We start from the raw sequence: 27,622 nt of genomic DNA, 5'->3' as shown, positions 1-27,622 counted from the left end.
AGACATGGGTGATGGTTGGACGTGGGGCTTTCTGTGGCCAGGGCCACTTCTTGGGACAGGGTTTCCACCTGATGGAAGAATCGGAGAAAGACTCAGACCCTCCCGAAAGCAGAACAACAGGCAGGAGGGAAAACGGGCTGGGAATCAGTGTCTGTCCCGTTCACAGGATGCAAGATGATGAGGCTGCTTCTTTCCCCCCATGGATCTGGGCATCAGATTGTAGCTGATTTATTGCCACGGCCCCGCCATGTGCTCTGCGTTTTCACTGCCTGAAATTTCACGTGAAAACGCAGCCTTGAGAAGCCTCCCATTCCTTCAGGGGCTCTTTTCTGGAATCCAGACACTGCCTGAACGTGAATCTCTCTAGCTTCCTATGGAAATTGGAGCTAGAAGGATCTGGATCTGATCTTGTTCATTTCCTGGCACTGCTTTTTTTTTTTTTTCCTTTTTCATAAAAAGATGGATCAGGCAAGCTTCTTGTCCAGGAGGAATTCACAGGGCTGGGGGCAGATAAAACAGTGACAATAGCAATCACTAGATTGCATGGTGGATGGTGCCAAGAGGGCCACAAAGATGGACGAAATGAGCTGGGCCACTCTGGAGGAGAGGGGAGCATGATCAGAGCAGGGATTAGGGGGCATGGAAGTGGCATCGGCAGGGAGGTAGCATCTGAGGGGAGGGTGTAGTATTTGGACGAGAGGGGGAGGAAAGAGCACCCCATGTTGAGACCCCATGGAGGCCAAGGTCCCTGAGATGTGGTGTAGTCCCAGTTACCTGGGAGCGGAGATGCTCAACCAGACGGAGGAGAAGAGTAGGAAAAGAAGCTAGGAAAGGGGTGGAAAACAGTATCAATGCAAGTTTACGGCCACAGGTGCTGGCACCAGCTGCCAGTGTAACTCCAGATGTTCAGGCCTAGAAGGCCCACCTGCCCCGAATCACTTACTATCTAAAAGTTCAGGGCCAGGATGCTTGAAATATACTAATTTCACGACGATGACAAAAAGTGCAAAAACCCCCATACAAACCCAATAGTTGTGCCAGCCAGGTCAAAGGGCAAAGGCAGGCGAGCACATGGCTGACAGTGGGGACACAGGGCACAGGAGGGCCCGAGCAGCAGGCAGTGAGGGTCTGTCTCTGCCAGCCACCTTCCCGAGATGCGGACTGCTTGGCTCTTTGAGGCCGGGCCAGCGCATCACCCAGTGCCTCCCTGAACGTACAGCCAGCAATAGGCCTTCCTCTTGTTTCCCTCATTCTGAGCGCAGAGGGAGGCAGAGCAGGAGGTATCATTCCCATTCTGCAGATGAGGCAACCGAGGCTAGAGAAGAAAAGTGACCCGTCCGAGTCCCTCAGAGCCTGAGGACTCCAAGCTGGGGGCTGATCCATTCCTGGAGGTTGACGGCCATGGTGCTCTGAGGCCTGGTCCCTCCTGGGGCCTCTGGGGTGGGAGGTACTGCACCCCTGAAAGCTTCTTTTCTGGGATCCTGGGGGCAGTAGCTATTGGACTTCTGGGGTGTCCTACTTCACAGGGGCCTTGGCCACAAGGGCGGGTGGGGGCTTCGGTCCTGTAGCTCTCGAGCTGGGAACAAATCCCATTTTCATGGCTGTCCACAGGCTGCCTCTTGGGCCACAGACGATCCGGCAATGATGAAGAAATGGGAGAGCTTAGACTCAGGGGAGTCTCAACAGGATTCCAGCCCACACCCCCAGGATGGGGACCCTACCTTAAGACCAGCTCCAGCCAAGCCCCACGCCTTCCCCGCTGTCGAGAGCCACAGCCAGCGCTTTGGAAAGGGTGACTCAGAGGACGCGTCCCTTGTGGACTGCTCTTACGAGGAAGGCCAGCTGGCATCCTGCCCAGCCATCACGGTCAGCCCTGTTGTCATCATCCAGAAGCCCGGGGATGGCCCCACCTATGCCAGGTAAAGAGCATGTGGAACCCAGCCTCCTTCTCCATCAGGAGCCCAACTGGCCCAGCTGGCTGAGGTCCCAGCTCTGGAGATATCATGGGATACCTGAGTTTATGAGCAGAAGGTCACAGAGCTGGGGAGCTGGGTGGGGGCGGGTGCCCTCCATAGGCTGCCTGCCCCAGCATCTGCATTCATAGGACCTTTGAGACATATGTTCATACCTGTTGGCATACAGGCTGATCCTGGCTGCTGGCTGATCTCCACGTCCAGGTCTAGAGGGCTCAGCAGCTCCAATTATGCAGACTTCAAGTTGAAGAACTCAAGGGCAGGGTGCTTTTAGACAGAGTACAAAGCAGCTCCAGTGAGAGCCCACCAGCCCTCTCGCCTCCTCCAAGGCAGGACAGGGACTGCATTGGCTGGGTGATTTCTGGGGCCATGTGAGGTTGCTTTTTCACTTAGAAGGGGCCAGCCACACCCTTGCCCCCAATCCCCAGGCTACCTCAGCCCCGAAGCAGGCAGAGAAGTGAGTGGCCTGGGTGTTAGAGGAAGCAGTACCTGCAAAGCCTTTCCAGATGATGCCTACAGACGGGGTGGGAATAGAATGGGGGCCCCTGTGCCCCAGTATCCCTGTTACAGCAGTTTCCTGGGCTGCCACTGGACCGGGGGAAGGGGGGGGGGGAGTTATATCATGTCTTTTCCCTTTTTGGCTTGCCTCGGGATTTAGTCATGACAAGCTCTGAAGGCCTCAGGGCCAAGGGGAGCACGGCACGTGAGTTGAAGATGTTTTCTGGTCCACAGGCAGCCGTCCCAGGACTCTGTTGATTCCGAGAACTTCAAGCTCTATGATCGGAAGAAGATATTTGAAGCAGTTGCTCAGAATAACTGTGAGGCGCTGGAGAGCCTTCTGCTCTTTCTGCAGAAGAGCAAGAAGCATCTGGTGGACAGCGAGTTCAAAGGTGGCCCAGAGGCCGTCGGGTGGTGGGGCGGGCCCCCCCTGCCGTGGTGCCTACTCTGACCCTCACGTTGTCCTGCAGACCCCGAGACAGGGAAGACCTGTCTGCTGAAAGCCATGCTCAACCTGCACAACGGGCAGAATGAAACCATCCCCCTGCTCCTGGAGATCGCTCGGCAGACAGACAGCCTGAAGGAGCTGGTCAACGCCAGCTACACGGACAGCTACTACAAGGGTGAGGAGGCCGGGGCCGGCACAGCTCTGCCCACAAGCGTGCCTGGAGTCTGGAGGGCACCGTCACGCCTGGGCAAGACTCTAAGCTCCTCACTCTCTGAGCTCCTCACTCTCTGTCTCAGCCAATGAGTCAGGATCTTCTGGTCCTGGGGGTCCCTGCCTCCCCCACCTGCTGGCTGGATGCTCCTTGCCCTTGGGCAATTTTGATTGTGCCAGCTCCCAGTCTGGGGTTCCCTGGGTCTCTACTCCTGCCCCAGGGATTCCCTGGGTCCCCTTGGTCTCCTCTGGTTGGGGGTCATCCTGTACCTTCTGCCCAGGCTCTCCCCCAGCACGTGTCCAGGCACCCCTGCAGGACTCTGAGCACAAAGCCAATAGCATGTGTCCTCCCCAGGCCAGACGGCACTGCACATTGCCATTGAGAGGCGGAACATGGCACTGGTGACACTCCTGGTGGAAAACGGGGCCGACGTCCAGGCTGCGGCCAATGGGGACTTCTTTAAGAAGACCAAAGGGCGGCCTGGCTTCTATTTTGGTAGGGAGACCACTTGGTAGACACTTGGCTTTTCGATGACTGCCAAGGGGAGGTTTGGGGTGGAGACAGAGGGAGTCGGAGGCCAAGTGGTGCAGGGGCCAAGCCAGTCTCTTCCTGGGGAGGCCCACTGTGTGCCTGTGTTGGCCATAGGCGAGCTGCCCCTCTCCCTGGCTGCGTGCACCAACCAGCTGGGCATTGTGAAGTTCCTGCTGCAGAACTCCTGGCACCCAGCTGACATCAGTGCCAGGGACTCCGTGGGCAACACTGTGCTTCACGCGCTGGTAGAGGTGGCTGACAACACGGCCGACAACACCAAGTTTGTGACAAGCATGTACAACGAGATTCTGATTCTGGGGGCCAGACTTCACCCCACTCTGAAGCTGGAGGAGCTCACCAACAAGAAGGGGCTCACGCCGCTGGCTCTGGCCGCCAAGAGTGGGAAGATTGGGGTAGGGAGGCGGGGTCGTGCCTGAGCTGGGGGTGGTGTGGGAGGGGACTGCATGCCTTATGAAGCTTCTGGCATCGCTGCTGTGCAGAGCCCTGGTGATGCCACTCCTGGCTGTAGGGGTAGGGCTGGGGCATCAGAGTAAGCCAGAGGAATGGAAACACTGAGCAGAACCCAGCTGTGCCTATGTGGCCCTTTTTGATTTCCAACTCTCAGCATCACTAATTAGATGTGGGGTGGGGGTGGGTGTTGGGCCTGGGGAGAGGGCTGGGTTTATCTGAGACATGGAAATGGAAACAGAAGCGTTTGGTGTTTTTTCATGGAAGACAGGACTTTGGGTGATACAAGGTCTGAATAGGCTAGGGCACGTCCAAGTCCATGGATGCTACCAGGCCATAGCAGGCTGAAGGTGGGGCAGGGCATTTGACAATTGGAGAGGAGGGGACTTCTTAGCATCAGGGGAATCTAGAAACTTGTCTTACTGAGTCTCTCAGGATGACAAGCCTGACTCTTCAACCTTGGTTTTATTTCTTGGATTTTCTTTGTTTATTTCCTTCGGGCTGGAGGCTTTCTAGAATGGACCACTGCAGTCCTTCACTTTGAGATGGGAGAACTGGGGGGCCAGGTGTGATCAGGTGATGGGTCCAATGTGGCTACAGCTTGGGTCGGAGGCACTGGGTAGGTTGATTTTTTTTTTTTGTCTTTTTGTCTTTTGAGGGCCATACCCAGGGCATACGGAGATTCCCAGATTAGGGGGTCTAGTCAGAGCTGTTGCTGCTGGCCTACACCACAGACACAGCAACACCAGATCTGAGCTATGCCACAGCTCATGGCAATGCTGGATCCTTAACCCACTGAGCGAGGCCAGGGATCGAACCTTCAACCTCATGGTTCCTCATCAGATTCGTTCCTGTTGAGCCATGATGGGAACTCCTGGGCATGTTGATTTTGACGGTGGTCAGGAGGCAGGTAGAGGGGGGCAGTGGCTCTTCTGGGCCTTGGGTGGGATCTCTAACTGGGCTGGGAAACCGAGTTATTCTTGGAGCAGAGCTGGCGAGCTGGTGGGAATGCAGTGTGGGTGAGGCCTCGGGCTGACCTTTAACAGGCTCTTGTATCCCTGGAGCAGGTCTTGGCTTATATTCTCCAGAGGGAGATCCAGGAGCCTGAGTGCAGGCACCTATCCAGGAAGTTCACCGAGTGGGCCTACGGGCCCGTGCACTCCTCGCTCTACGACTTGTCCTGCATCGACACCTGCGAGAAGAACTCGGTGCTGGAGGTGATCGCCTACAGCAGCAGCGAGACCCCTGTGAGTGCCCTGGGGCTGGGCCCCAGCCAGGGAGGGCTTCCCATCTCACTGCACCCCAGCCCCCACGCTCAGTCCCTGGTCCGGCGCTGCCTGTCTTTCCATCAATAAAAACCTGTTCCCCGGGGCCAAAACCCTACAGCCTCACCTTCCCACTCAATCCTGCCAAATGCCTTCCTGCATCAGATAATCAATATATGATAATATTTCCATAAAACTTAAATATTTCAAAGGTATATTGACAAAAAAAATCCTCATGTTATACCGTATAAAAACAGATAGCTTCATTTCGTTGGTATGAATTGGATCGTACTCTACAACAGAACACTCCTTTTTTCTGCTTATTGGCACATCTGGTAGGGAGTTTTTTTTAGCAGCATCTATGGATCTGCTTTATTAAAAAAAATGACTGCAAGTATTTCATCGTAAGGGCGAAGAGTCAACGTCCATAGACGGACATTTAAGTTATTTCCATTTTTTTTTTGCTACAATGCGGCAGGCCACTTGGCATGGGTTTGAGACTATTACTATGAAGGGTACCTGGAACTGGAATTGCTACGTCAGAAAGTATGTCCTCCAAAAAGATCGCATCAACACACTTGCCCACCCCAAGTGGGTACACCCCTACCCATGTCCTTGCCAACCTCGGTATTACCAGTCTTTTTTAAAAATCTTTTTAGGGCCGTACCCATGACATATGGAAGTCCCCAGGCTAGAGGTGGCATCGGAGCTGTAGCTGCTGGCCTACACTACAGCCACAGCAGCACAGGATCAGAGCTGCATCTGTGACCTACACCACAGCTCATGGCAGTGCCTGGATCCTTAACCCACTGAGCGAGGCCAGGGATGGCACCCGTGTCCTCATGGATACTGGTGGGATTCGTTCCCACTGAGCCATGACGGGAACTCCCCAAAGCATTACTTGCAGGGATGGTGTCCCAGGCACTGGGCCCACCCTCAGCAGGGAAGCCTTCCTCGTGCCCTTTGTCTCATGCCACTCCCACCTGGACAGCCTGTCTGGCTCAGGGCTGGAAATGAGAGAATTTAGGGAATTCAGAGGCCCCTTCCTCCCTGCCCTCAGCCCCTCCGTGAGCAGCCTCGTGCCAGGCTCTGCCTGTGCCAGCCTCTTCCCGTTACTGTGGGAAGAGCAAGGATGGAGTGTCTCCGGAGAGGATTGTCAGAAATAACGGGCATCTGGAGTTCCTGCCTTGGAGCAGTGGGTTAAGAATCTGACTGCAGGGGCTCGGATCACAGCAGACGCACGGGTTGCATCCCTGGCCCAGCACAGTGGGTTGAAAGGATCCAGCGCTGCTGCAGCTGTGGCTCGGATTCAATCCCAGGAACTTCCACTTGCCGCGGGGGTGGCCATTAAACAGAAGAGTGAAGGGATGGGCATAGAATTTGGGGCAACAATTGTGAACTCTTGAGTGTCAGGGGTTCTTGGGGTCACGTGTCCAAATTCCGCCCTTGTTCACTGCACAGCAGGGGCACTGAGGCCCCGAGGGTGGGCCGTGCAGGGAGCCCACTGGTTCATATCTGTGACCCTCCACTGCTCCGGCTGAGGGTGCGGTCCTGCGGAGAGGGAGTGTGTGGAGCTCCCCGGGCTGACACAGGCCTGAGAGGCGGGTCCTGGCGGGGAGTGGGGCTCACCTCTCTTTGCTCCCCTTAGAATCGCCATGACATGCTCTTGGTGGAGCCGCTGAACCGCCTCCTGCAGGACAAGTGGGACAGATTCGTCAAGCGCATCTTCTACTTCAACTTCTTGGTCTACTGCTTGTATATGATCATCTTCACCACGGCCGCCTACTACAGGCCCACGGAAGGCCTGGTGCGCAGGAGCTTGGGCCTCAGGGGGGACGTGGGGAGGGGGTGGGCGTTCCTATAACACCCCCAAACCCCAGGCCCAGACTGGGCCCTGGAGAGAGGGAAGGGTCGCCTGGAGATCTTGCGTCCCTGTGCTGGTGGTCACGCACCCTCCTCCTGTTCTCAGTCCCTCCTCCAGCCTCTGTGAGGCTGAGCCTGTGGTTGCTGAGGCCCCCGACTGCAGAGGAGGGAGTACTAGGTTAGAAAGGATGCAGGACTTAGGGCTCTGGAAGCAGCTCTTCCCTAGGCTGGGTGTCTGCAGGGTCCCGGGCTGGCATGCACCCCAAGTCCATTGCCATCCCACTCGCCTGCCCACTTTTGTTCACTTGCTCACACATGATTCGTTCCCTGGACATGTACTTTCAGCGCTTCTAAGCCAGGCCGTGGGCCATGCATCACATTGCCTTAGGACCAGATTCTTCTGCTACCGGGAGCCACGCTCCCTCTTGAGTTTCCAAATTGAGTCCTTTCCATTCAGCCTCCAAGCACTCAACTTGCTGCCTTTATCTCCAGGGTGCTTCGCTTGTCAATGTGATTGAAAAACTCAACTTCCTAGTTAGGCAAGACCTGATTTCTAAACACCTATTAAAGCCACCTAATGACTTTATTTTAAGAGAAAAGAGAAACGTGCTAATAAGAGAAGCTAGTGAATTGGTGCTTATGAGACATGGATGGTAGGCTGAAAGGAAACTCACTCTGGAAAACTGCGGCTGAAGCACAAAGAAGACACCCATATGTCAGTGGCAGGGCGGGGTTGGCTCTCCCTCCCCACCCTTGGGAAACCTTGAGAGTCCTGGGCAGCCCGGGGTTGACCATGGGCTGTGGGATTAGCCAAAAGCACATGGCATAGGGTCTGGAAGGGTGCCTCCCCCAACGCCACCACCTCCTCCCAGCCAAGCAGAGCTCCACGCTGGGACCTCATCCAGGAGACAGCACAGCACAGAAAGGATGCCCCTCTTAGCACCCGGAGGCTGCCCGCCTTGGAAATCGGGTCCCACAGAAGGGCCTCCTTGCAGGTGTCTCCACAATAAAGCATTGTTTTTATTTGTGTCTCTCTTCCTGATGGAGGCTGAGCTTCTCTGAAAGGGGCTGGATCTTCATCACAGGGCTTTGCACCTGGTAAAGGTTTATTGAATGAACAAATGGAATCACTCATCTCTCTGCCCTTTGCAGCCTCCCTTTAAGCTGAAGCACACCGTGGGGGACTATTTCCGAGTCATTGGAGAGATACTTTCTGTTGTAGGGGGAATCTACTTATTTTTCCGAGGGGTAAGTGTTGCTTCCCACACTGTGGGTTTCCATTGTCACCTAAACAAAAAGCTGAGAGACTCCCTTGGTGCTCACCCACTTTTTTTTTTAATATAATGATTTTAATTTTTTTCCACTGTAGCTGGTTTACTCACCCACTTTTTAATGCATCAGCCATGCAATGGAGCTTAGAGAGGCACAGGCGAAGCTGAGAGCCCTCAGGCATTCACGGCTGAGGGGTGCAGCCTTGCCCCGTGGGTCCCCTCAGACCCAGGGCAGTCGTGCTGGAAGACAGGCAGTCAGGGTTTTCCACTGAATATAATATTTAATTAGAGAGGTAGAGAGGAAAACTCTTAGGGGACAGGATCATGACTGTATTTATTCAATTAATTGAAATTGTCTGTTAAAACTCAGAATAATGAAAGAAATGGATAGGTATACTGGAACCATTTTTTTTCAATTTAAAATTAAAACAATTAAAGTATAGGAGTTCCTGTTGTGGCTCAGCCAGTTAGGAATCTGACTAGCATCCCTGAGAGTATGTAGGTCGCAGAGGTGGCTCGGATCTGGCGTTGCTGTGTCTGTGGCATAGGTGGGCAGCTGCAGCTCAGATTCAACCCCTAGCCTGGGAACTTCCATAGGCTGCAGGTGCGGCCCTAAAAAGAAAAAAAAAATTATAGTTGATTTACAGTGTTGTGCCAATTTCTGCTGTGGAGTAAGGTGACCCGTTCCTGCATACTTAGACATTTTTTTAAATGTTAATCTTGCAGCATCATCTATCTCAGTGAGGTCGGGTATGGTTCCCTGTCTATCCAATAGGACCTCATTGCTTACCCATCCTAAATGTAATAGTGAGCATCTATGAGCCCCAAACTCCCAGCCCATCCACTCCCTCCCGCTCCCCCTTGTCAAGTGCATGTCTGTTCTCTACCTCTGTGCGTCTGCTTCTGTTTTGTAGATAGTGGAACCATCTTCTTTTACTAAAAACTTGAACATGCATATTCCGTGGCCATTCTCGTATAGGGGGGACCACTGTTGTATATACAAAGGAAACTAAATGCAGAATTTGAGATTATTGTGATTTTTTTCCCCCTTAATCTTTTGGATCTAAGTCACATCCCCCTTCACCCTTGTAGGAACTCACGTTTAGGGAGTCTTTCCACCTCATTGGATTCTGTCTTCACAGAAACAACTGTCTCTAGTTTCACACTCATAGTTTATATTAATGTACAGAGTGACTGGAGTTCCCGTCGTGGCTCAGTGGTTAACAAATCCGACTAGGAACTACGTGGTTGCGGGTTCGATCCCTAGCCTCGTTCAGTGGGTTAAGGATCCGGTGTTGTCGTGAGCTGTGGTGTAGGTGGCAGACACGGCTCGGATCCCGCGTTGCTGTGGCTCTGGCAAAAGCTGGCGGCTACAGCTCAGTTAGACCTCTAGACTGGGAAACTCCATATGCCACAGGTGCGGCCCAAGAAAAGACAAAAAAAAAAAAAAAAAAGTCCAGAGTGACAGTGAGCAAGGGCAGCAGGCAAAAAGCATTCTTGGCAAACAGGATTACACAGTGGGAGGGCGTGGAGTGTGTGGGTGTCCTGGCGAGGAGCATTCACCTTGGGTACCGTTCAGAAGGTTTTCGGGGAGCAGAGAGCACAGTACCCTGATGAGTTGGTTCAGGGGAGGCTAGTGAAAGAATTTTTACTCTAATGCACACTTAAGAAAATTAGGGAAAAAAAGCACAAATGAGAAAGAAGAAGAAAATACTGCCCAGTCCCATCATTTAAGCACAGCAATGGATAACATTTTGGTCTTTACTTCTAGGTATAGTTGGAATTTCACTCTATTTAAAAAAATCTTCCTGACCGAGTCACATAATATGCTATTCCACTGCCTTCACTATCCTTGCTCTGATGCATTCCCATGGTCCATCGCGGCACCATTGAGGAAGCATTCCAGGCACTCGCCATTTCTTCCCCCCCACATTTTTAGAGCCGCACCCCTGGCACATGGAGGTTTCCTGGCTAGGGGTCGAATCGGAGCTACAGCTGCTGGCCTACACCACAGCCACAGCAACACCAGATCCGAGCTGCGTCTGTGACCTACACGACAGCTCAGGGCAATGCGGGACCCGAGGTGTGTCTGTGACCTCTACCACAGATCAGGGCTATGCCAGATCCTTAACCCACTGAGCGAGGCCAGGGATCCAACCTGTGTCCTCATGGATGCTAGTCAGATTCATTTCTGCTGAGCCTTGACGGAAACTCCTTTTGTTTGTTTGTTTGTTTGTTTGTTTCTGGAGGTGCTCACCATTTAACCTTTCCTGGGATCTTCTTCTGCCTATTTAACCTGCAGATTCAGTACTTCCTGCAGAGACGGCCTTCACTGAAGACCTTGTTTGTGGACAGCTACAGTGAGATGCTTTTGTAAGTGATACTGACTCATGTCTCCGTAGCAGACAGCATCTTTGGGCCACAAGACCCGGGGTTACAACAATCAGCTTGTTCTTGCTCATCATCTCGTAAACCCATATACTGGAACATAGTAGGGCCTCACAAGCATGTTGCATGAATGATGGAAGGCACCAATAAACGTTTGTCGGGTGAGTGCATACCGAGGGTCCACCCTGTGGCAGGTGTGTTCCAGGTACTAGGAAATGACAGTTGTGTTCCATGGGCTTATGTGGGTTATAGTCTGAGTTAGATGTACCCTTATCCATTTCCCCCCATCCTTTTGTCCATACCTCCAGTACTTACCAAGTTGACGTGAGGATATTAAGATGAAGTAGACATGGATCCTGCCTTCAAGGAATCTGCAATCTCTAGGGTGGGGTTTCTCAAGCTTGGAACCATGGACGTTTTGGACTGGATAGGTTGTGGTGGGGCTGTCCTGTGCCTTGTAGAATGTTTAGCAGCATCCCTGGCCTCTACTCGCTAGATGCCAGTAGCCTTCTCCCTGTCCTCCAGTCTTGACAGTCAGAAATGTCCCCAGATATTTCCAAGGGCCTGCTCCCTGCCACGACGTGGGGGAGACAAAAATCACCCCTGATTGAAAACAGGGAGACAGATAAATCCTGATTTAGGAGGAGACAGATAAATCAAAAACGCAGTTATAAGAAAATGTGGATAGTATGGGAAACCCGTTTCCTTCATAAAATAAACCAGACCTCTGTGGGCGTCCCTTGGAGGGCCCAGGATGCAGAGAGGGCTTTCAGACCCCGAAGGGGTCTTCTCCTGGGATTTCTACTTACGGCTTCTGCTCTGATCCCCAGGTTTTCCCCATTACAGGGGCCTTGCTTTTTATTCCTGGCAGGTGCAAGGAGTTGATTTCTCACCCTATATGCAGCTAGCTTGTCCCTAGGACTCATGGACCTCATCCTTTTACTAGAATCTTGAGTTTCTTACACTGTAGCCCCAAAGGCAAATTCAAAGGCAGGGTCTAGAGGGTTGGTGCAATGCTGACTTGCTTTATTTAGAGAGGCAATGTTCTCCTCTACAGTGCTATGTCAATAAACTCCATTCTACTCTCAGGAAGATCCATTGTGGGCATGTTAAAATTTTTTTTTAAATGTTGTTTACTCAAAGCTACTCATGCACATAGGTAAAAGTTTTAAGTGGACTAAAAAAGCTTGTAGAAAATGTAGGGGTACTTCATCCCAATCCTTCCCACTCCCTGCAACCCTCCTTCACAGGAACAATCACTTTCCAACTTGTAGCTCTTTCTTCCGACATTTATTTGGTGTCCTTATACTGCCTTCCTGTCTGCTCCTTCTCCTTAGCTTTCCAGAATGGTTTGTAGTAATTTTCATTTTATCCGGTATTCAGCACTGGCATTTTTATGTCTCAGCAGATATTCACAGTTGAGCTTCATCATATTCTATAATATTTCTTTTCTTTCTGTTTCTCCTGAAGTTAATAATTACCTTGTTTTTACTTGTTCAGTTTTCTTTGTAACCATTGCTCATTCTTCCCACACGTCTCGAAGCTTCTTAGTACAATTTTCCTCAAAAATCAATCACACAAATTATAGGATTGATCCCTTGATTTTTTTTTTCTTGAGGGCTCTCCTCCTGGCGCTCTATGCTTTCCTTCTAACTGGGCTGGTTGTCTTCTAGGTCTTATACTTAGCTGCCATCATGGGACTTCTTGTTGCTGCCAGCCTTGGAATTCTCATTGCTTTGCTCCTGGTTAGAGTTCCTCTCTCTCTTTTTGTTTTTTAGGGCTGCATCCATGGCATATGGAAGTTCCCAGTCAAATCAGAGCTGCAGCTGCCAGCCTATGCCACAGCCATAGCAACACCAGATCTTAGCCACATCTGCAACCTACACCACAGCTCACGGCAATGCTGGATCCTTAACCCACTGAGCGAGGCCAGAGATTAAGCCTGCATCCTTGTGGATGCTAGTTAGGTTTGTTACAGTTGAGCCACAACAGGAACTCCCTCCCCCACTCCTTGTTTTATTGGAACACATCCTGCAGTATTTTCATATGATGGAAAAGAGGGCAGGTGATGAGAGTTTTCGTTGTGCCAGAGGAGTCCATTGCTCCCATGTGTACATCCAGGATGCTGTCCTTCTCTAACACCTTGGAGATCCCTTCACTTCTCTTCTGGTTTGGATCTGCTATTTTCTGAACTCTAGATCTTCTGTGTTCCTGATTTACTTCCTTGTTTTGGGGGGAGGATATCCTCATGCAAAGAAAGGACGTGCATAGTAGGGAAGGGAGAGTACAATTGCTTTTAAATCTGACATATCTGAAAGATGTTTCTACTATACCTTCACATTTGATTGGTAGTTTGGTTGGGTATAAAATTCTTTAAAAATTCTGAAGATATTTCTCCGTTGTTTCTTGGCTTCCAGTATTAAAAGTGCCAAGTCCCCAAAGCCATTCTGAATGTGTGAATGGGGTTTATCAACTTTAAGCTGCATTATACTCTGGTCTAGATAAAGAGAATTGTTGGAGAATGTCCAAAGTTAGTTTATTGCATCTTTTCACTCTTCTACTCCTTGAGGGAAGGAGTCTGGCTGCCCACTTTCTGAGAACTGAGCAAAAAAGAGGGCTTTATGTAATCTGTCTTGCACCCAATCACATAATGTAGTTTTTGCTAAAGTACCAGTGCATTCATGGATGTTTGATGTAATGGGATCTAAGGACCCTCTTTTTAAAACCTTTTTCAGAGGCAAAACCTCCACTCCCCATTAAGTTAGGTTTCTTCACCTCTCCTCCAGAGATACGTAAGCCTTTTGAGAGTCCTCGATTAAGCAAGTTGGTTCTTAGGTTTTTCCACTATGAATTTGGATTTGGCTTTCTTGGGTCTGCTAAGTCATTTTCCATTTCTCCACTGTTTCCATCTTCTAAAATCCCCATGTGCAGACTCCATTTGCTACCCAAGGCAACCTTTGCCTCTTTTGGCTGACATCAGTTCTCATTTTGGCCAGGGGTCTGCAGATGCCAGGGAATAGTATTTCTTTGCAGCAGAACTCCAATTAATGAGCCCGTTTAGTGACACTAGTTTTCAGTATGCTCACATCAGCACAGTGGTGATTTTTGCTGGGTTCTCATGTACAAATGGGATGATGCATCATCAGCATGGTCCACAGTGTTAATGCAGCTGGTTGAGGGGGCACTTCTGGGAGGAGACAATGATGAACAACACCACCTGGGACTTTCCATGAAATCTACTACTACAAACATACTGTATACATGCTTATTTACACACCAGTACTTTGTGTGTAAAGAGAAGAATATTTTGCACACCCTCATCACTTCCTACCCTCTGCCTCTAGAAGTGATTTTTGCCCCTTGGGGGCAATTTTGCTCTCGCTGAGACTCCTGGGCTAAAGGAGGCAGGACAGCCAACCCCAGCTCCCCCATGACCCGAGTCTGTGCCTCTGACAAGAAGCCAAGGGAGCTTGGGCTTGTCTGGGGGGGTGGTGTGGTGTGTGTCAAGCCTCCTGGATGCTGATGCACCATGCTTCCTGTCCCTCCCCCCTCAGCTTCGTGCAGTCGCTGTTCATGCTGGGAACTGTGGTGCTGTACTTCTGCCACCGCAAGGAGTACGTGGCCTCCATGGTGTTCTCCCTGGCCATGGGCTGGGCCAACATGCTCTATTACACCCGCGGCTTCCAGCAGATGGGCATCTATGCTGTCATGATCGAGAAGGTTGGTGCTGGTTCCTGTGGGCTTCTCTGCAGAGCCTCTTTAGCTCCTGGGTATGGGGGACCTGGTCCCACAAACTCCATCCATCCTCTCTGTGTTGTCTGGAGAGATGCTTAAGACTGCACTTTAAGACTCATCTTTCCAGAGAATTCCCCCACAGTCAGGCAACCTGGCCTAGACCCAGGTTTGCGGGCTCCCCTGAAACTGGACCCACCTCCGGTATAGCGGGCTCCCCTCTCCCACCAGAACAAAGGCCAGTGGCGGGGGGTGGGGTGGGAGCTGTGGTATCTCCCTCATGACACCTGAGATGAAAACCACTAAACCAAAACCCCTCCTGTATGTCCTCTGATTGCCCTTGAGCTCAAGATTAACCCCCTACCCCCAGACTGATGCTGCCCTGGCCCTTTCCTCAGCCTCTCCCAGGCCTGGACTTGGTTCTGACAAGCCCACTCTCTCCTGCAGATGATCCTGAGAGACCTGTGTCGCTTCATGTTTGTCTACCTTGTTTTCTTGTTCGGCTTTTCCACAGGTAACAGGCTTGATCAAGTCTTGTGGGGGGGTGGGGCTCCTGCTGACCTCAGGTTCCTGAGGATTCTGCGGGGCTGGATGGGGAGAGGCCCGCTGGGGTGTGTGTCTGCAGGTGACAGAGCAGGTGGACAAAGAACACGGAAATAGCAGGAGAATCTGGAAATTGATCCATAGACGATTTTAAATAATTTTAGAGTTATGAAGTGCTATTGCCTGTAGTATAGCTGCATTTTGGCTCAAAATTTTTTTATTTTGGCATTGTTTTATATTTTCAGAAAAGTCATGAGAATAGTACAAAGGACTTCTCTATGCTCTTTACGCAGATTCTCCCAATTTTACCACACTGAAATCAAAAAATAAAATAAAAAAAAATCATTTTCCCTCCTCGCTACATGCGTGCGCACGCACACACACACCACATTACACCACACTGGAAAAAAACAGTGAGTTGCAGACATGCTGAGTCCTTTACCACTAAATAGTTCATTGTGTATTTCCTAAATAAGAGCATTCTCTTACCAAAACTCAGTATAATGATCAAAACTAGGAAATTAACAGCAATACAGGACAATTAGCTGATCCTAGCCTTATTCAAATTTCACCCGTTGTCCTGATAATGACTTTTATAGAAATCAAAATCCCTGATCACGCATTATATTTGATTATCAAGCCTCTTTAGTCTGCTTCAATCCAGAGAAATCCCTCACTCCTTCCTTCTCTTTTGTGATCTTAGCATTTTCACTGCGTAAAGGCCAGTTTTTACAATGACTCTCAGTTTGAGTCTGTCCTACGTTTCCTCACAATTAGATTCAGGAATGCATTTTGGTCAAGAAGCGATATGTGTCTTCTTTCGTGTGTACGAGGAGTCCCACAGTGTCCGTCTGTCCCATTTCTGGCGCTGTTAGCTTTTGTTTCTTGGTTTTGGTGGGTCTGTCAGGTTTTTCCACTATCAAGTTATGATCTTTCCCTTTGTAACTGGTAAGTAATTTGTGACGCGATGCTTTAAGTCTATGTAAATATCCTGTTTCTCATCAAACTTGCACCCAGTGGCTTTAGCATCCACTCATGAGTCTCACCTGAATCACCTGATCCTGTGATGGTTGCAAATGATGATTTTCTAACTTATCATTCCTCCTACATTTATTAGCTGGCATTCTACTGTAAGGAAGAGTTTTTCCTTACAGTAATGTAATGGAAACGCTTTCCATTCTGCCACATTTATTTACTTATTTATATTGGTAGGACCTCGTAGAGTCATTTCTGTTTTTGTTTTTTTCATGGATTCTCACTTTGTTAGATGGGTGATAACTCCTTATGACCATCATTTATTTTCATGCTCAAATTCTCTGAGAAATGGTCATCAGGGGCCCTTTCAAGCTGGCTGTGCCCTTTTCTTTGAGCAATTGTGTCCTGTGTCCCACTTTGATCCTCATCTGAGTTCTGCAGTTACATGGTCCATGTGATATACCCTCCTCTATCCCCATCCTACAGCCTGTCTGAGAGTGATGGCAGCTTTTTTTTTTTTTTTTTTGCTTTTTAGGGCTGCACTCATGGCATATGGAGGTTCCCAGGCTAGGGGTCAAATTGGAACTACAGCTGCTGGCCTACGCCATAGCACACAGCAACACTGGATCTGAGCCATGTCTGCGACCTACACCACAGTTCATGGCAACGCTGGATCCTTAACCCACTGAGTGAGGCCAAGGATCAAACCCGCAACCTCACCATTCCTAGTTGGATTTGTTTCCGCTGAGCCATGACGGGAACTCCAATGGTGCCTTTGACTAGAAGGGATCTGATAGGGATTGGTGTGGGCTCTGGCATGTGGTCTGAAGCCCTGCCTACCAGGGACCATGGGAAGGGATTAGGCCAGGGGGGTTAGCGGATAATAGATCTGCAGTAACTACGGGGCACAACTGCTACAGAAGCTCTCAGACTCAGGACTACATTTCCCAAAGAAAAGTGCAGAATGCAGCAAGAAGCCATTCTGCTCTGAGCTTCTTAGCCCTCGTGGTTTTAGAATGGGCTAGTTCTGGGCCACCTTCTAAGGGGCAGAGGCAGACAAGGTGAGAAATTAGATTTTGGACCCGGGGCTGACATATGAGGTTAGGCAGGTTGTGCACTGAACAAATGTGGCTGTATTCATTTCATGCATATAGATTTGCGTATTTATTTTAGCATTTTCCTAGCAGATGATGATAAAGTTTTTTTTTTTAAATAAAACAGTATATTATGACACATTTCTGATCATTTTAAAGAAGGGTTGTTTTGTTTGATTTATTTTTAATTCACACAAATGTGCCAAGCCAGAGTTCCTGCTGTGGGACCGTGCTGGGGGTAGTGGGTTTGTATGTTGTGGGACCTGGAGTCTGGGCTTCCATCCAGCTGTTTGTCTCCGTGCTCTATAGCTGTGGTGACACTGATCGAGGATGGAAAGAATGACTCTGTGTCGACGGAGGTGTTACACAAGTGTCGAGGGCTTGTCTGCCGGTCGCCAGACAGCTCCTACAACAGCCTGTACTCCACGTGCCTGGAGCTGTTCAAGTTCACCATCGGCATGGGTGACCTGGAGTTCACGGAGAACTATGACTTCAAGGCTGTCTTCATCATCCTGTTACTGGCCTATGTGATTCTCACTTACATCCTCCTGCTGAACATGCTCATCGCCCTCATGGGCGAGACTGTCAACAAGATTTCGCAGGAGAGCAAGAACATCTGGAAACTGCAGGTGTGTCCCTTGGCAGGGTGTGTGCAGCACCAGCGGGCTGGCTGCTTTGGCTGTTTCTCAATGCACCTAGGCCTCTGCACCTTTGGGGGCAGGGCAGAAAGTCCAGCTCGCCTGGGGGCTCAGGCAGCAGCCTCTTCCTCAGTGGGCTGCCTCTGGCGCCTCCTGCAGGGGTTCCTTGCCCAGGGTCACCAGCTGCCATTCACACATGCTGTGTCTCTCGTGGGCTGCGTGGTCCCTGGTGGGACGATTTGGAAGGCTCAGCTCCTTGGGGAACTTGGTCTGGGTTGGGCACTGTGGGAAGCAGCTAATCAGGGGTGGGGATTGACAGCTGCATATTTTGAGCCACTTGGTCCACACCTGTCTTTTCCAGATGCTGATAATAACAGCATCTTTCTTTTTTTTTAATTTTAATTTTTTAATTTTTAATTTAAAAAATTTTTATTTATTTATTTTCCCACTGTACAGCATGGGGACCAGGTTACACATACATGTATGCATTCTTTTTCCTCCCATTGTTTTGTTGCAATGTAAGTATCTAGACAGAGTTTTCCATGCTACACAGCATCTTTCGTATTAAGCAGCACTGGCTCTTTGCCAGGTACTACAACAACGCTGCCAAGAGAGTACTTTCCCTATCCCCGGTTTTGGATGAAGGCGTGAGGCATAGGGAAGTCAAACATCTGTGTCCAAGGCAACCCAGCCAGCCCTTGGCCCAGGCAGATTCACTCCTGAGGCCCTGCTCTTAAGCATGACACTATGTTGCCCCCTCATGAGGTTCTCAGGGAAGGGTCTGGGGCTGGCACCCTCTACTTCACGCACAGCTGCCCTGCCCAGACCTGGCAGGCACCAGCTGTGCCTGGGTAAATCTGGGATGGACGGCTGGTCTCTGTCCATGGAATCTGTACCTGTTGGGCTGTGGGAACCAGCCTTGTGTAGAGGTCACTGGAAGTCCGGCTTGGAGGAGCAGGGACAGGGAGAGACCTGAAGAGGCTGACCTCGGCAGGCGTCACTAGCAGCCGGGGCGGCCCCTGGATGAGCCCTCTGTCCTTCTGCCTGTCGTGTCTTCCCGCAGAGAGCCATCACCATCCTGGACACGGAGAAGAGCTTCCTTAAGTGTATGAGGAAGGTCTTTCGCTCAGGCAAGCTGCTACAGGTGGGGTACACACCTGATGGCAAGGATGACTACAGGTGGTGTTTCAGGTAATTCTCAGGCAGGAATCAAAGCTTGGGGCGCTCTGGAGCTCACCCAGAGCCATCTGTGGGCATAGGGGCCATTCCAGAACCTAGTATGGGCCTGGGGGTATAGAAACCTGTCTCAGGGTCTCTTGGGGCCAGTTGTGAGTGTAGGTAGAGGGGCTGCCCTAGGGGTTGGCTGTGGGCACAGGGGATTCAGCGTGGATCCCAGCAGCTGGAACGCAGGCATGAAATCCTAGGAGATGAGGTGTTTCAGAAGGGGATACCTAGTGGTCAGGGTCAGAGCCAAAGATCCAGTATTTGAAATCCCTGGGCCCCATGGTGTGGCCAGAGAGCACATCTTCAGGGGTGATGTCCAAAAGGCAGGCCCCTCTGGGTCTCCACTTAGCAGCTCTGTCTCCTCATCGTGGTCTATGGGCTTGGTCCATGGGGCTAAGCCTGAGACCCCAGAATCTGGCCATGGACCACCAGCTCCCTGCTCCCCGTCTCCTCCCCCTGCAGGGTGGACGAGGTGAACTGGACCACCTGGAACACCAACGTGGGCATCATCAATGAAGACCCGGGCAACTGTGAGGGCATCAAGCGTACCCTGAGCTTCTCCCTGCGGTCCAGCAGAGGTGAGGTGTGAGGGGAGGGTAGACAGCTGAAGCCTTGGGGTGCCCCACTCCTGGAGCAGCCCCAGGCGTCAGCCACCCACACACTCAGTCATGGGTGCGACTGTGCTCCCACGCACACCTGCTCAATCCACGGCTGCACATGCCTGTGCCCGCTGGCCCCGCAAGCACCCCTGGTCATCAGTGCCCCCAGAGGAAGCAGTCAGCCCATATCCAGCCTCCCCATGGGTGGCCCTGTCTCCTCTGTCCGGGTCCTCACACCCAGTGTCTGCACTCAGCTACGTGAGGCTAATGGACACTCACCTTGCTGGACACACCCAGGGGCGCAGAGGAGGGAAGGGTGGGAGGGGCCGAGGGTACACCTTGAACCGAGAAGCCCTGCAGAAAATCACTACCAGAAAAGTCCTTTAACCATTAGAGGCAAATGTTTAACTGTTGACATGAAATTAAAGATCCAGCTAAAGAGACTTACTTAAAAATGAGGCAAATCTAGTCTTACTTACATTGAACACATTTTGAATGACGACCCTGTACCAATTGTTTTTAGTTTTTTCAAATTATTAAGTTAAAAATATATCCAACACGAAATTTGCTATCTTAACTGTTTAAAAACGAAAATTTTTTTTTGGTGGTACCCATGGCATGCGAAAGTTCCCAGGCCAGGGATCAAACCCAAGCCACAGCAGCAACCCCAGCCACAGCCATGACAACACCGGATCCTGAACCTGCTGAACCACTGGGGAACTCCTTCACCATTTTTTAATGTGCACTATTTGGTAGCATTAATTATATCCATCACCCTTATTTATTTCCAAAACATTTTCACTCTTCCAAACAGAAGCTCTGTACCCCCCAAACAATTACCCCTATTTCTTCCTCCTCCCAGCTCCTCGTAACCTCTTTGTATTTTCTATCTCTTTGAATTTCCCTGTTCGTGGTACTTAGTGTAAAAGGAATCACGCGATATTTCTCCTTTTGTGTCTGGCTCAGTAACATCCCATTGTGTGTATATGCCGTATTTTGTTTGTCTATTCAGCTGTGTACTGAAATAAGGATTGTTTCCACCTTTTTGGCTACTGTGAATAATACTGCGAACCCTGGTGTATGAAATTCTTTTTTGATCCCCTGCTTTCTGATCTTTTCGGCAGAAGTGGAATTGCTGGATCATAGGGTACATCTATGTTTATCTTTTTGAGCAACTACCAGACTGTTTTCCAAAGCACTTGAGTCATTTTACATTCCCATCGGCAATGCATGAAGGTTCTACATTCTCACCTATTCTTGCTATTTTCTGTTTTTGTTTTTGATTATAGCCATCCTAATAGATGTGGAGTAGTATAGCTCATGGATACATATTTTCCTAAGGACTTATGATTTTCAACATCTTTTCATGTGCTTATTTGCCATTTATAGATGTTCTTTGGATAAATGCCTACTCAAGTCTTTGGCCCATTTAATTTTTTTTTTTTTGTGCGTTATAGGAATTCTCTGCATCTTCTGAATATCAATTCTTTATCACATACATTTGTCAATATTTTCTCCTATTCTGTGAGTTGCCCTTTGATGAACAAAAAGCTTTTATTTTTTATTTTTATTTATTTATTTTGTTGTTGTTGTTGCTATTTCTTGGGCCGCTCCCGCGGCATATGGAGGTTCCCAGGCTAGGGGTCGAATCGGAGCTGTAGCCACCAGCCTACGCCAGAGCCACAGCAACGCGGGATCCGAGCCGCGTCTGCGACCTGCACCACAGCTCACGGCAATGCTGGATCGTTAACCCACTGAGCAAGGGCAGGGACCGAACCTGCAACCTCATGGTTCCTAGTCGGATTCGTTAACCACTGCGCCACGACGGGAACTCCTATTTTTTATTTTAATTTTTAAAAATATTTTTATTTTTTCTTTTATAGTTGATTTACAACAATGGACAAAAGCTTTTTTTTTTTCCTTTTTTTCCTTCCTGCAGCATATGGAAGTTCTCAGGCTAGGGGTCAAATTGGAGCTGTAGCTGCTGGCCTACAGCACAGCCACAGCAACGCTGGATCCTTAACCCACTGAGCAAGGGCAGGGATTGAACCTGAGTCCTCATGGATACTAGTCAGATTCATTACTGCTGAGCCACGATGGAAACTCCCTAAATGGATACTCTGATAAATGTTGACGAATGTACACACTCAGGCAACCACTACCCCACGCGAGATACACATCATCTCCATCATGCAACACTGAGCCTCATGCCCCTTTGTAGTCAATTCCACCCTCCCCATCCCAGATATATCCCAGTTTATATCACTAGAGATCAGTTTTATATCAGCTTTTGTTTGAAGATGAAATGTTAATTTCATCTTCCTGTTTAAAGGATATTTTCATTGGATATAAAATTCTGGGTTAAAAGATTTTTGTTGTTATTGTTATTTTTAATTTCAACACTTAGACTCTGATTCTTTGCTTTCTTCTGGCCTCCATTGTTTCTGTTCCATAGTTTATGCTGCTGTTCTCCTGTCTATAGTGTGTCTTTCCCCCCCCTTTTGGCTGCTTTCAAAATATTCTCTTCATCTTTGGTTTTCAGCAGTTTGACTAAGATGTGCTTAGGGGTGGTTTTCTTCGACTGTATCTTGGCTTAGGCTTTGCCAAATGCTTGGATCTTAATATGTTTCATCAAATTTGGAGAGCTGTATATACACTTTATTTTCCCATCTTCTCCTTTTACATGCATGTGAGACCATTTGATATTTTTCTGTGGGTTTCCGAGGCTTTGTTCATTTTCCTCAATTTTGTCTGTTTCTCAAATTTAATAATTTCTACTGACCTGTCTTTACTGACCCTTTCCTCAGTTATCTCCAAGCTGCTGTTAAGCCCATCCAGTGGATATTACATTCTAAATAGCACATTTGGTTATGGAATTTCTATTTGGTTCTTTTTTAAAAAAACACTTTCTACTTCTCTCCTGAGATTCCTTAGCTGTTCCCTCAATAAGATTGTTTTTCTTTGGTTCTTTGAACATATTTATAATAGCTACTTTAACTTCTCCACCTACTAAATCTGCTAAATCCAACATTTGGGCCATCTTGGGGTCAGTTTCTATTGACTAGTTTTCCCCCTGACTGTGAGTCACATTTCCCCATTTTTTGTATGTCTAGTAACTTTTAATTGTATACTGGGCATTGCGATAATAATATGTTGTAGAGACTTTTGTTTGAGTTTTAGTTCTAGTTGGCAGTTTAGCTACTGATGAATCACCTTGAACGTATGTAGACTTAGTTTTAAAGTTTATTTTAGTAGATCTGTGGAAATGCCAAGGTATTAGCCAATCCCATCAAACTCAACCTCCAAACTCTTTCCACTGAGGAGCTTGTCAGGGTTTGGTTTTAGGCCTTGTTAAGGTGGATCTTGAGTAGGTCTTGCTCTAGTGCTTATAGAGTAAGTAGGGATTTCTGATGTTTTTAACTTGGTTCTTAGACTAGAAAAAGAGTGTTGAGGAGGTCTCTTCACTGGCTGGGCTGGATCTCCAATACCCCTCAGTACTGCTCAGCTTCTGGTGTCTCTGTCCCACTTTTAATCCCATAGCAGCCACTGTCTGGTAAGCCTGTGCAAATATAGCCCAACTCTCAGCCAAGGACATGGGGGAACCCCCCACCCCAAAGACTTCTTGAAATCCACTTCCACAAGCCCCTTCTTCCTCTTCTCCTGCACCCTATCCCATAGATTTTAGCTGCTTTGCCTGTCCCTTCTTCCTTAGCTCAGAGGCACTGCCATACTCTACTTGGATTCCAGCTCACTGCAGGGCAGTCTGAGAATTCGTCCCTAAGCAAAACATCAGGGTGATCATGGGGCTCACCTTGTGAATTTCGCTTGTCTCAGGAATTGCAGCTTCTCAGTCTATTGTCTTATGCCTGAAGACATTTTCTGCATGTCTTTTGTCTAGTTTTATGATTGTTGACAGCAGGATGGCTAGCTCCGTAATGGATACTCCTCAGAGCTGGAAGTGGAAATTTATTTTATTTAGAGACTTACTTTTGGAAAACCACTCAAGGCCTTCATCAGTTTTCCCAAGGGCTTCCTGCAATCTTATAATTTCCCCACGTGTTTCATTGGATGCACTCCCTGGGTCATGTCATAGCATTTATTGATTCTCTCTTCTTCAATTGTTCGTGGATCCACCTTGGCCACAGATCCCTTCAAAGATGGCTTTGCCTGTGATTTGAGCAATTTTCCACCATCCCTCTTATTGCTTGCATGAAACCACACAACTTTGACAAGATTTGCTGTTTCAGTTTTCAGTTGACTGGTGTGGTGTTTGCATGACGTTGCTGGCTTTTTACAACCTTATGCATTCACTGTGCTATTAATAAAGACATTGACGCAGTGGCAGGGATAGACACACATTCATGTCGCTTGGGGTGGGGCTCGGTGATGGTTAGAGGTTCCCTGATTCCACACATATGATTAATTAGTGAGTATTTCCTAAGGATTTGCTTTCCTATGCAACTTTGTAACAGTGGAAACTCCAGTAATGAATAGTCAGATAATTCAGATAACAAAGAGCTCTCCCCACCCACATAGCACGTATGATTAGGAAGGGGTGAGGGAATGCAGCTGAGAAAGGGCAGGAGAGAAAAGTGGTCAGAAGCTGAGTTAGGGAGAGCACGTGAAGGGGTCTTGGCATCAGGACTGTGGGAGAGGAGCACTGGGCGCCCCAGGCCTTTGTTAAGGGCTCTGGAACTGGAGCTGTGCCAAGTGTTCTCTGAGGCTGGGTGGCCCCACCATCCATCCAGCTAGAAGAGGGTGTCTCAGTGAGCCCCTGGCCTCTCTCTCCATGGAGCCCTCCTGCATTTATGCCCAGGTACCCTGAAACATCCTCCTGGCACTTGGTGTCCGCCTATGGTTGGTTGCCAGGCCAGTGTCAGCCTGCAGGCCTGGGGGAAGCCCAGGACCTGGCGAATTCAGCTGGAGTGGTCACAGTGGGCCCAGCCTCCCATATTCCTGATGCCTTTGAGACGTGACCAGTGTGGGACACCAGCAGAGGGTCCTGAATGGTGGCCTGAGGGTGGAAGGTGTGAATTTAGGCTGGTTTTCCAGGGAGATCACACCCAAGATGGCCAGCCAGAGGGCTTGGCTGACCAGGGCTCTGGCAAGTGGAAGGAGAGCATGAACAGCTGTCCCTCTTGGCTGTCACTTCTCTGAGATCGCCAGGGTGGGGGAGGGCTGAAGATCACCACAGGGGTGACAATGGGGTCCTCTTCAGGGACTTTCTGGGATTTCAGGCCACATGTGAGAGCCCATTCGGAGGCCCAGTGTCCCCATGGTTCCCTTGCCATTACTCCCGGTCCTCTATGCCCTGGGTGGGCCTGGACCCCAAGTCCTGATCCTGGGCCTGGTGTTCATTACCCTGCAGCTGACCTGGTGTGGAGCCACTCCTGGGGCAGCCCCAGTGTTGATCGCGGGCAGAGAGTGGCAAGCTGTGGGCTCTCCTGAGGCCACAAGCAGGTCAGGGTGGTGGGTGGACCAGGGGCATTTAGGATCTGCTAGAGTGGATGCGGCTCCTTGAGCAGCTGAGGGAAGAGGAAATGGCACCCATCTCTGTGCTCAGGAAGTACTGGTGGGCCTGGGCCTCCTTTTCTCTGCAGGGTGGTCATGCCAGCAAATCACTGTTTGGTATCGTTTTGCTGCCTCCAAGGCAGTAATAGTGTTTCATCCTTCAGTTGCAGGGAGAAACTGGAAAAACTTTGCCCTGGTTCCCCTCTTAAGAGATGCAAGTGCTCGAGAAAGGCACCTTGCCCAGCCCGAGGAAGTTCATCTGAAACACATCGCAAAGTCGCTCAAGCCAGAAGATGCTGAGATCGTCAAGGATCCTTAGGCTGTAGGGGAGAAGCCAGGGACCACACAGGATGCTCGCAACCCTGTGGGCTTTCAAATACCCCGTTGTTGCTGGTGGCGGGGGCCACGTAGGGGCCACTGGCGGTGCCTCGGCAGCCTGGCCCCGCCAGTGCCTGCCTCCCAGGCCCTTTCCTAGACCCCTCGGGACAAGCTGTGGGAAGCATTGCCCGATGCATGAGAAGAGATAGTCACGCAACCCTCACTGTCCCCAAATGAATCTCCTGACACAAAAGGATCTGCTTTTCCAGTTTTGACTGGCTTAATCACACATTGCGAATAAGAAATCTCCATGTCCTCAATGCAATGCCCTGATTCCTTCGATTTTATATTCCTGGGCCTGAAATGTAGCGAATCCCAGGAAGATACCTCTTAGAACAAAACCCTTCCTTCGAGATAAAATGCCGAAGCCCTTCTCTATATTGTGCTTAATATCTCCTCTGTCCAGAGGGGCCTGGGGTGATGACAGTTACGCCTCAGAGAAAGAGGGTGAGGCTGGCCCCATTCCCGGCTCTTCCAGAATTCGGTGTTTCCGGAGTGACTCCCTCCTTCTGTGTGATCCACCACGATTCCGAAAATATTAGCTCTATTGCTGTGCAAATAAAAGTACCGAACCATGTCCCAAAGCCACGTGACAAGAATTTTTAAATGATCTCCCATCTATAGTGGCCATGGTCCTGCTTGCCCGTGGTGGAAACTGCTTCTACCTCCACTCATCCTGCCATCCATCAAATAAATACATAAATAAACATAGACGTCATAGCAAGTGTGAATCACGTGTCAGTGTAATTACGTGGCATAGCTCATTGGCTCCATATGGTCTGTGCGTGCACGTGTGTGTTTATGTGTGTGTACTTGTGTGCACTACCCTGTCTGGCTAGGAGCCTCTGGTCACCCCTTAGTTGTTGCTGGTGGGTGAGGGCACCCCTCCATGCATCTGCTTATCATAGTTAGCAAACTGTGGGCCAATGGCCCAAAACTGACCTGTCACCTATTTTGGTAAAAACACACTTTTATTAGACTGCAGTCAATGAAGCCATTCATTTCTGTACTGTCTCTGGCTATGTTCATGCTGCAATGCAAAGATGAGCCGTTGCAAGGACGCAAGAGCCTGCCAAGCCTAAAATATTTCTTTTCTGGCCCTTTATGTCAAAATTTGGGGACCCCTGCTTTCTGGACTGGAACTTAAGAAAGAAGGATCCAGAAGAGAGCTCTGTCTCAGACCCTGGCAGGTTTTGTTATGCCTGTGGAGTGTGGAGTGAGCTGCCCAGTCATGAAATCACTGGGTGTGGGGTCATGAGGTGAAGGAGGAGGTTAGCTGAGGCCGGACTTGGGCCGGGCTTCTGTGGGAGGTCCACCTGGAGGGAACCCCGGGACACTGGGAACACTCCTCCGAGTTCTCCGGCAGCACGTCTGCCTCCACACACAAGGCCCAACAGAGGAGCCCTTGGGCTGGTTGACCAGGTGGCTGGGCCAGGCATGACGTGAGCTGTAGCCAGACCAGAGCAAATGAGCAAAGCGGAGGAGTACCTGTGGCTACAGCACCTGGAAGGTTTATGCAAAGTGTACCGTGTGCATTATCCTTTACGCCTTCTGACAGCCTGTGAAAAGCTATTATTAACTCCATTTCATAGATGAAAAAACTGAGGCTGGGACAGTTAGTAAGTTTACATGTCAGTAAATAGCAATGCCTGGGTCTGACTGCAAGCAAGGCTGACTTCAGAGTCAGGTTTTGTTTTGTTTTGTTTTGTTTTTGTTTTTTTTGCTTTTTAGGGCCACACTGGAGGCATATGGAGGTTCCCAGGCTAGGGGTCAAATTGGAGCTGTAGCTGCTGGCCTACACCACAGCCACAGCAACGCCAGATCCCAGCTGCATCTGTGACCTACCCTATAGGTCACGGCAATACCAGATCCTTAACCCACTGAGTGAAGCCAGGGATCGAATCTACATTCTCGTGGATACTAGTCAGATTCGTTTCTGCTGAGCCACGATAGGAACTCCTGACTTCAGAGTCTAAACTTGACTGGGGTGCGAGGCTGCGTGGCAGAGAATG

General features: G+C 49.7%; 1 protein-coding gene across 1 annotated transcript in view; it reads left to right on the top strand.

Moving 5' to 3' along the window:
• Window positions 1-26,264, top strand: part of TRPV1 (transient receptor potential cation channel subfamily V member 1) — a 29,763-nt gene extending 3,499 nt beyond the window's left edge. Inside the window, exons 2-16 of the mRNA XM_047757592.1 lie at window positions 1,612-1,919; window positions 2,706-2,863; window positions 2,942-3,094; window positions 3,485-3,625; window positions 3,776-4,074; window positions 5,197-5,376; window positions 7,043-7,201; window positions 8,410-8,505; window positions 10,831-10,901; window positions 14,471-14,636; window positions 15,096-15,162; window positions 17,570-17,889; window positions 18,962-19,089; window positions 19,585-19,700; window positions 25,397-26,264. Coding sequence (XP_047613548.1) covers window positions 1,642-1,919; window positions 2,706-2,863; window positions 2,942-3,094; window positions 3,485-3,625; window positions 3,776-4,074; window positions 5,197-5,376; window positions 7,043-7,201; window positions 8,410-8,505; window positions 10,831-10,901; window positions 14,471-14,636; window positions 15,096-15,162; window positions 17,570-17,889; window positions 18,962-19,089; window positions 19,585-19,700; window positions 25,397-25,551 — 2,487 coding nt within the window. The 5' untranslated portion in view covers window positions 1,612-1,641 and the 3' untranslated portion in view covers window positions 25,552-26,264. The remainder of the gene's footprint in view (window positions 1-1,611; window positions 1,920-2,705; window positions 2,864-2,941; window positions 3,095-3,484; window positions 3,626-3,775; window positions 4,075-5,196; window positions 5,377-7,042; window positions 7,202-8,409; window positions 8,506-10,830; window positions 10,902-14,470; window positions 14,637-15,095; window positions 15,163-17,569; window positions 17,890-18,961; window positions 19,090-19,584; window positions 19,701-25,396) is intronic.
• The last annotated feature ends 1,358 nt before the right edge of the window (window positions 26,265-27,622 follow it).

Source organism: Phacochoerus africanus, chromosome 14 (genome assembly GCF_016906955.1).
Source record: "Phacochoerus africanus isolate WHEZ1 chromosome 14, ROS_Pafr_v1, whole genome shotgun sequence".
In the NCBI taxonomy this organism is placed as follows: domain Eukaryota; kingdom Metazoa; phylum Chordata; class Mammalia; order Artiodactyla; family Suidae; genus Phacochoerus; species Phacochoerus africanus.
The sequence above is the reverse complement of the archived record's forward strand: the minus strand, read 5'-3'. Positions and strand labels throughout refer to the sequence as shown.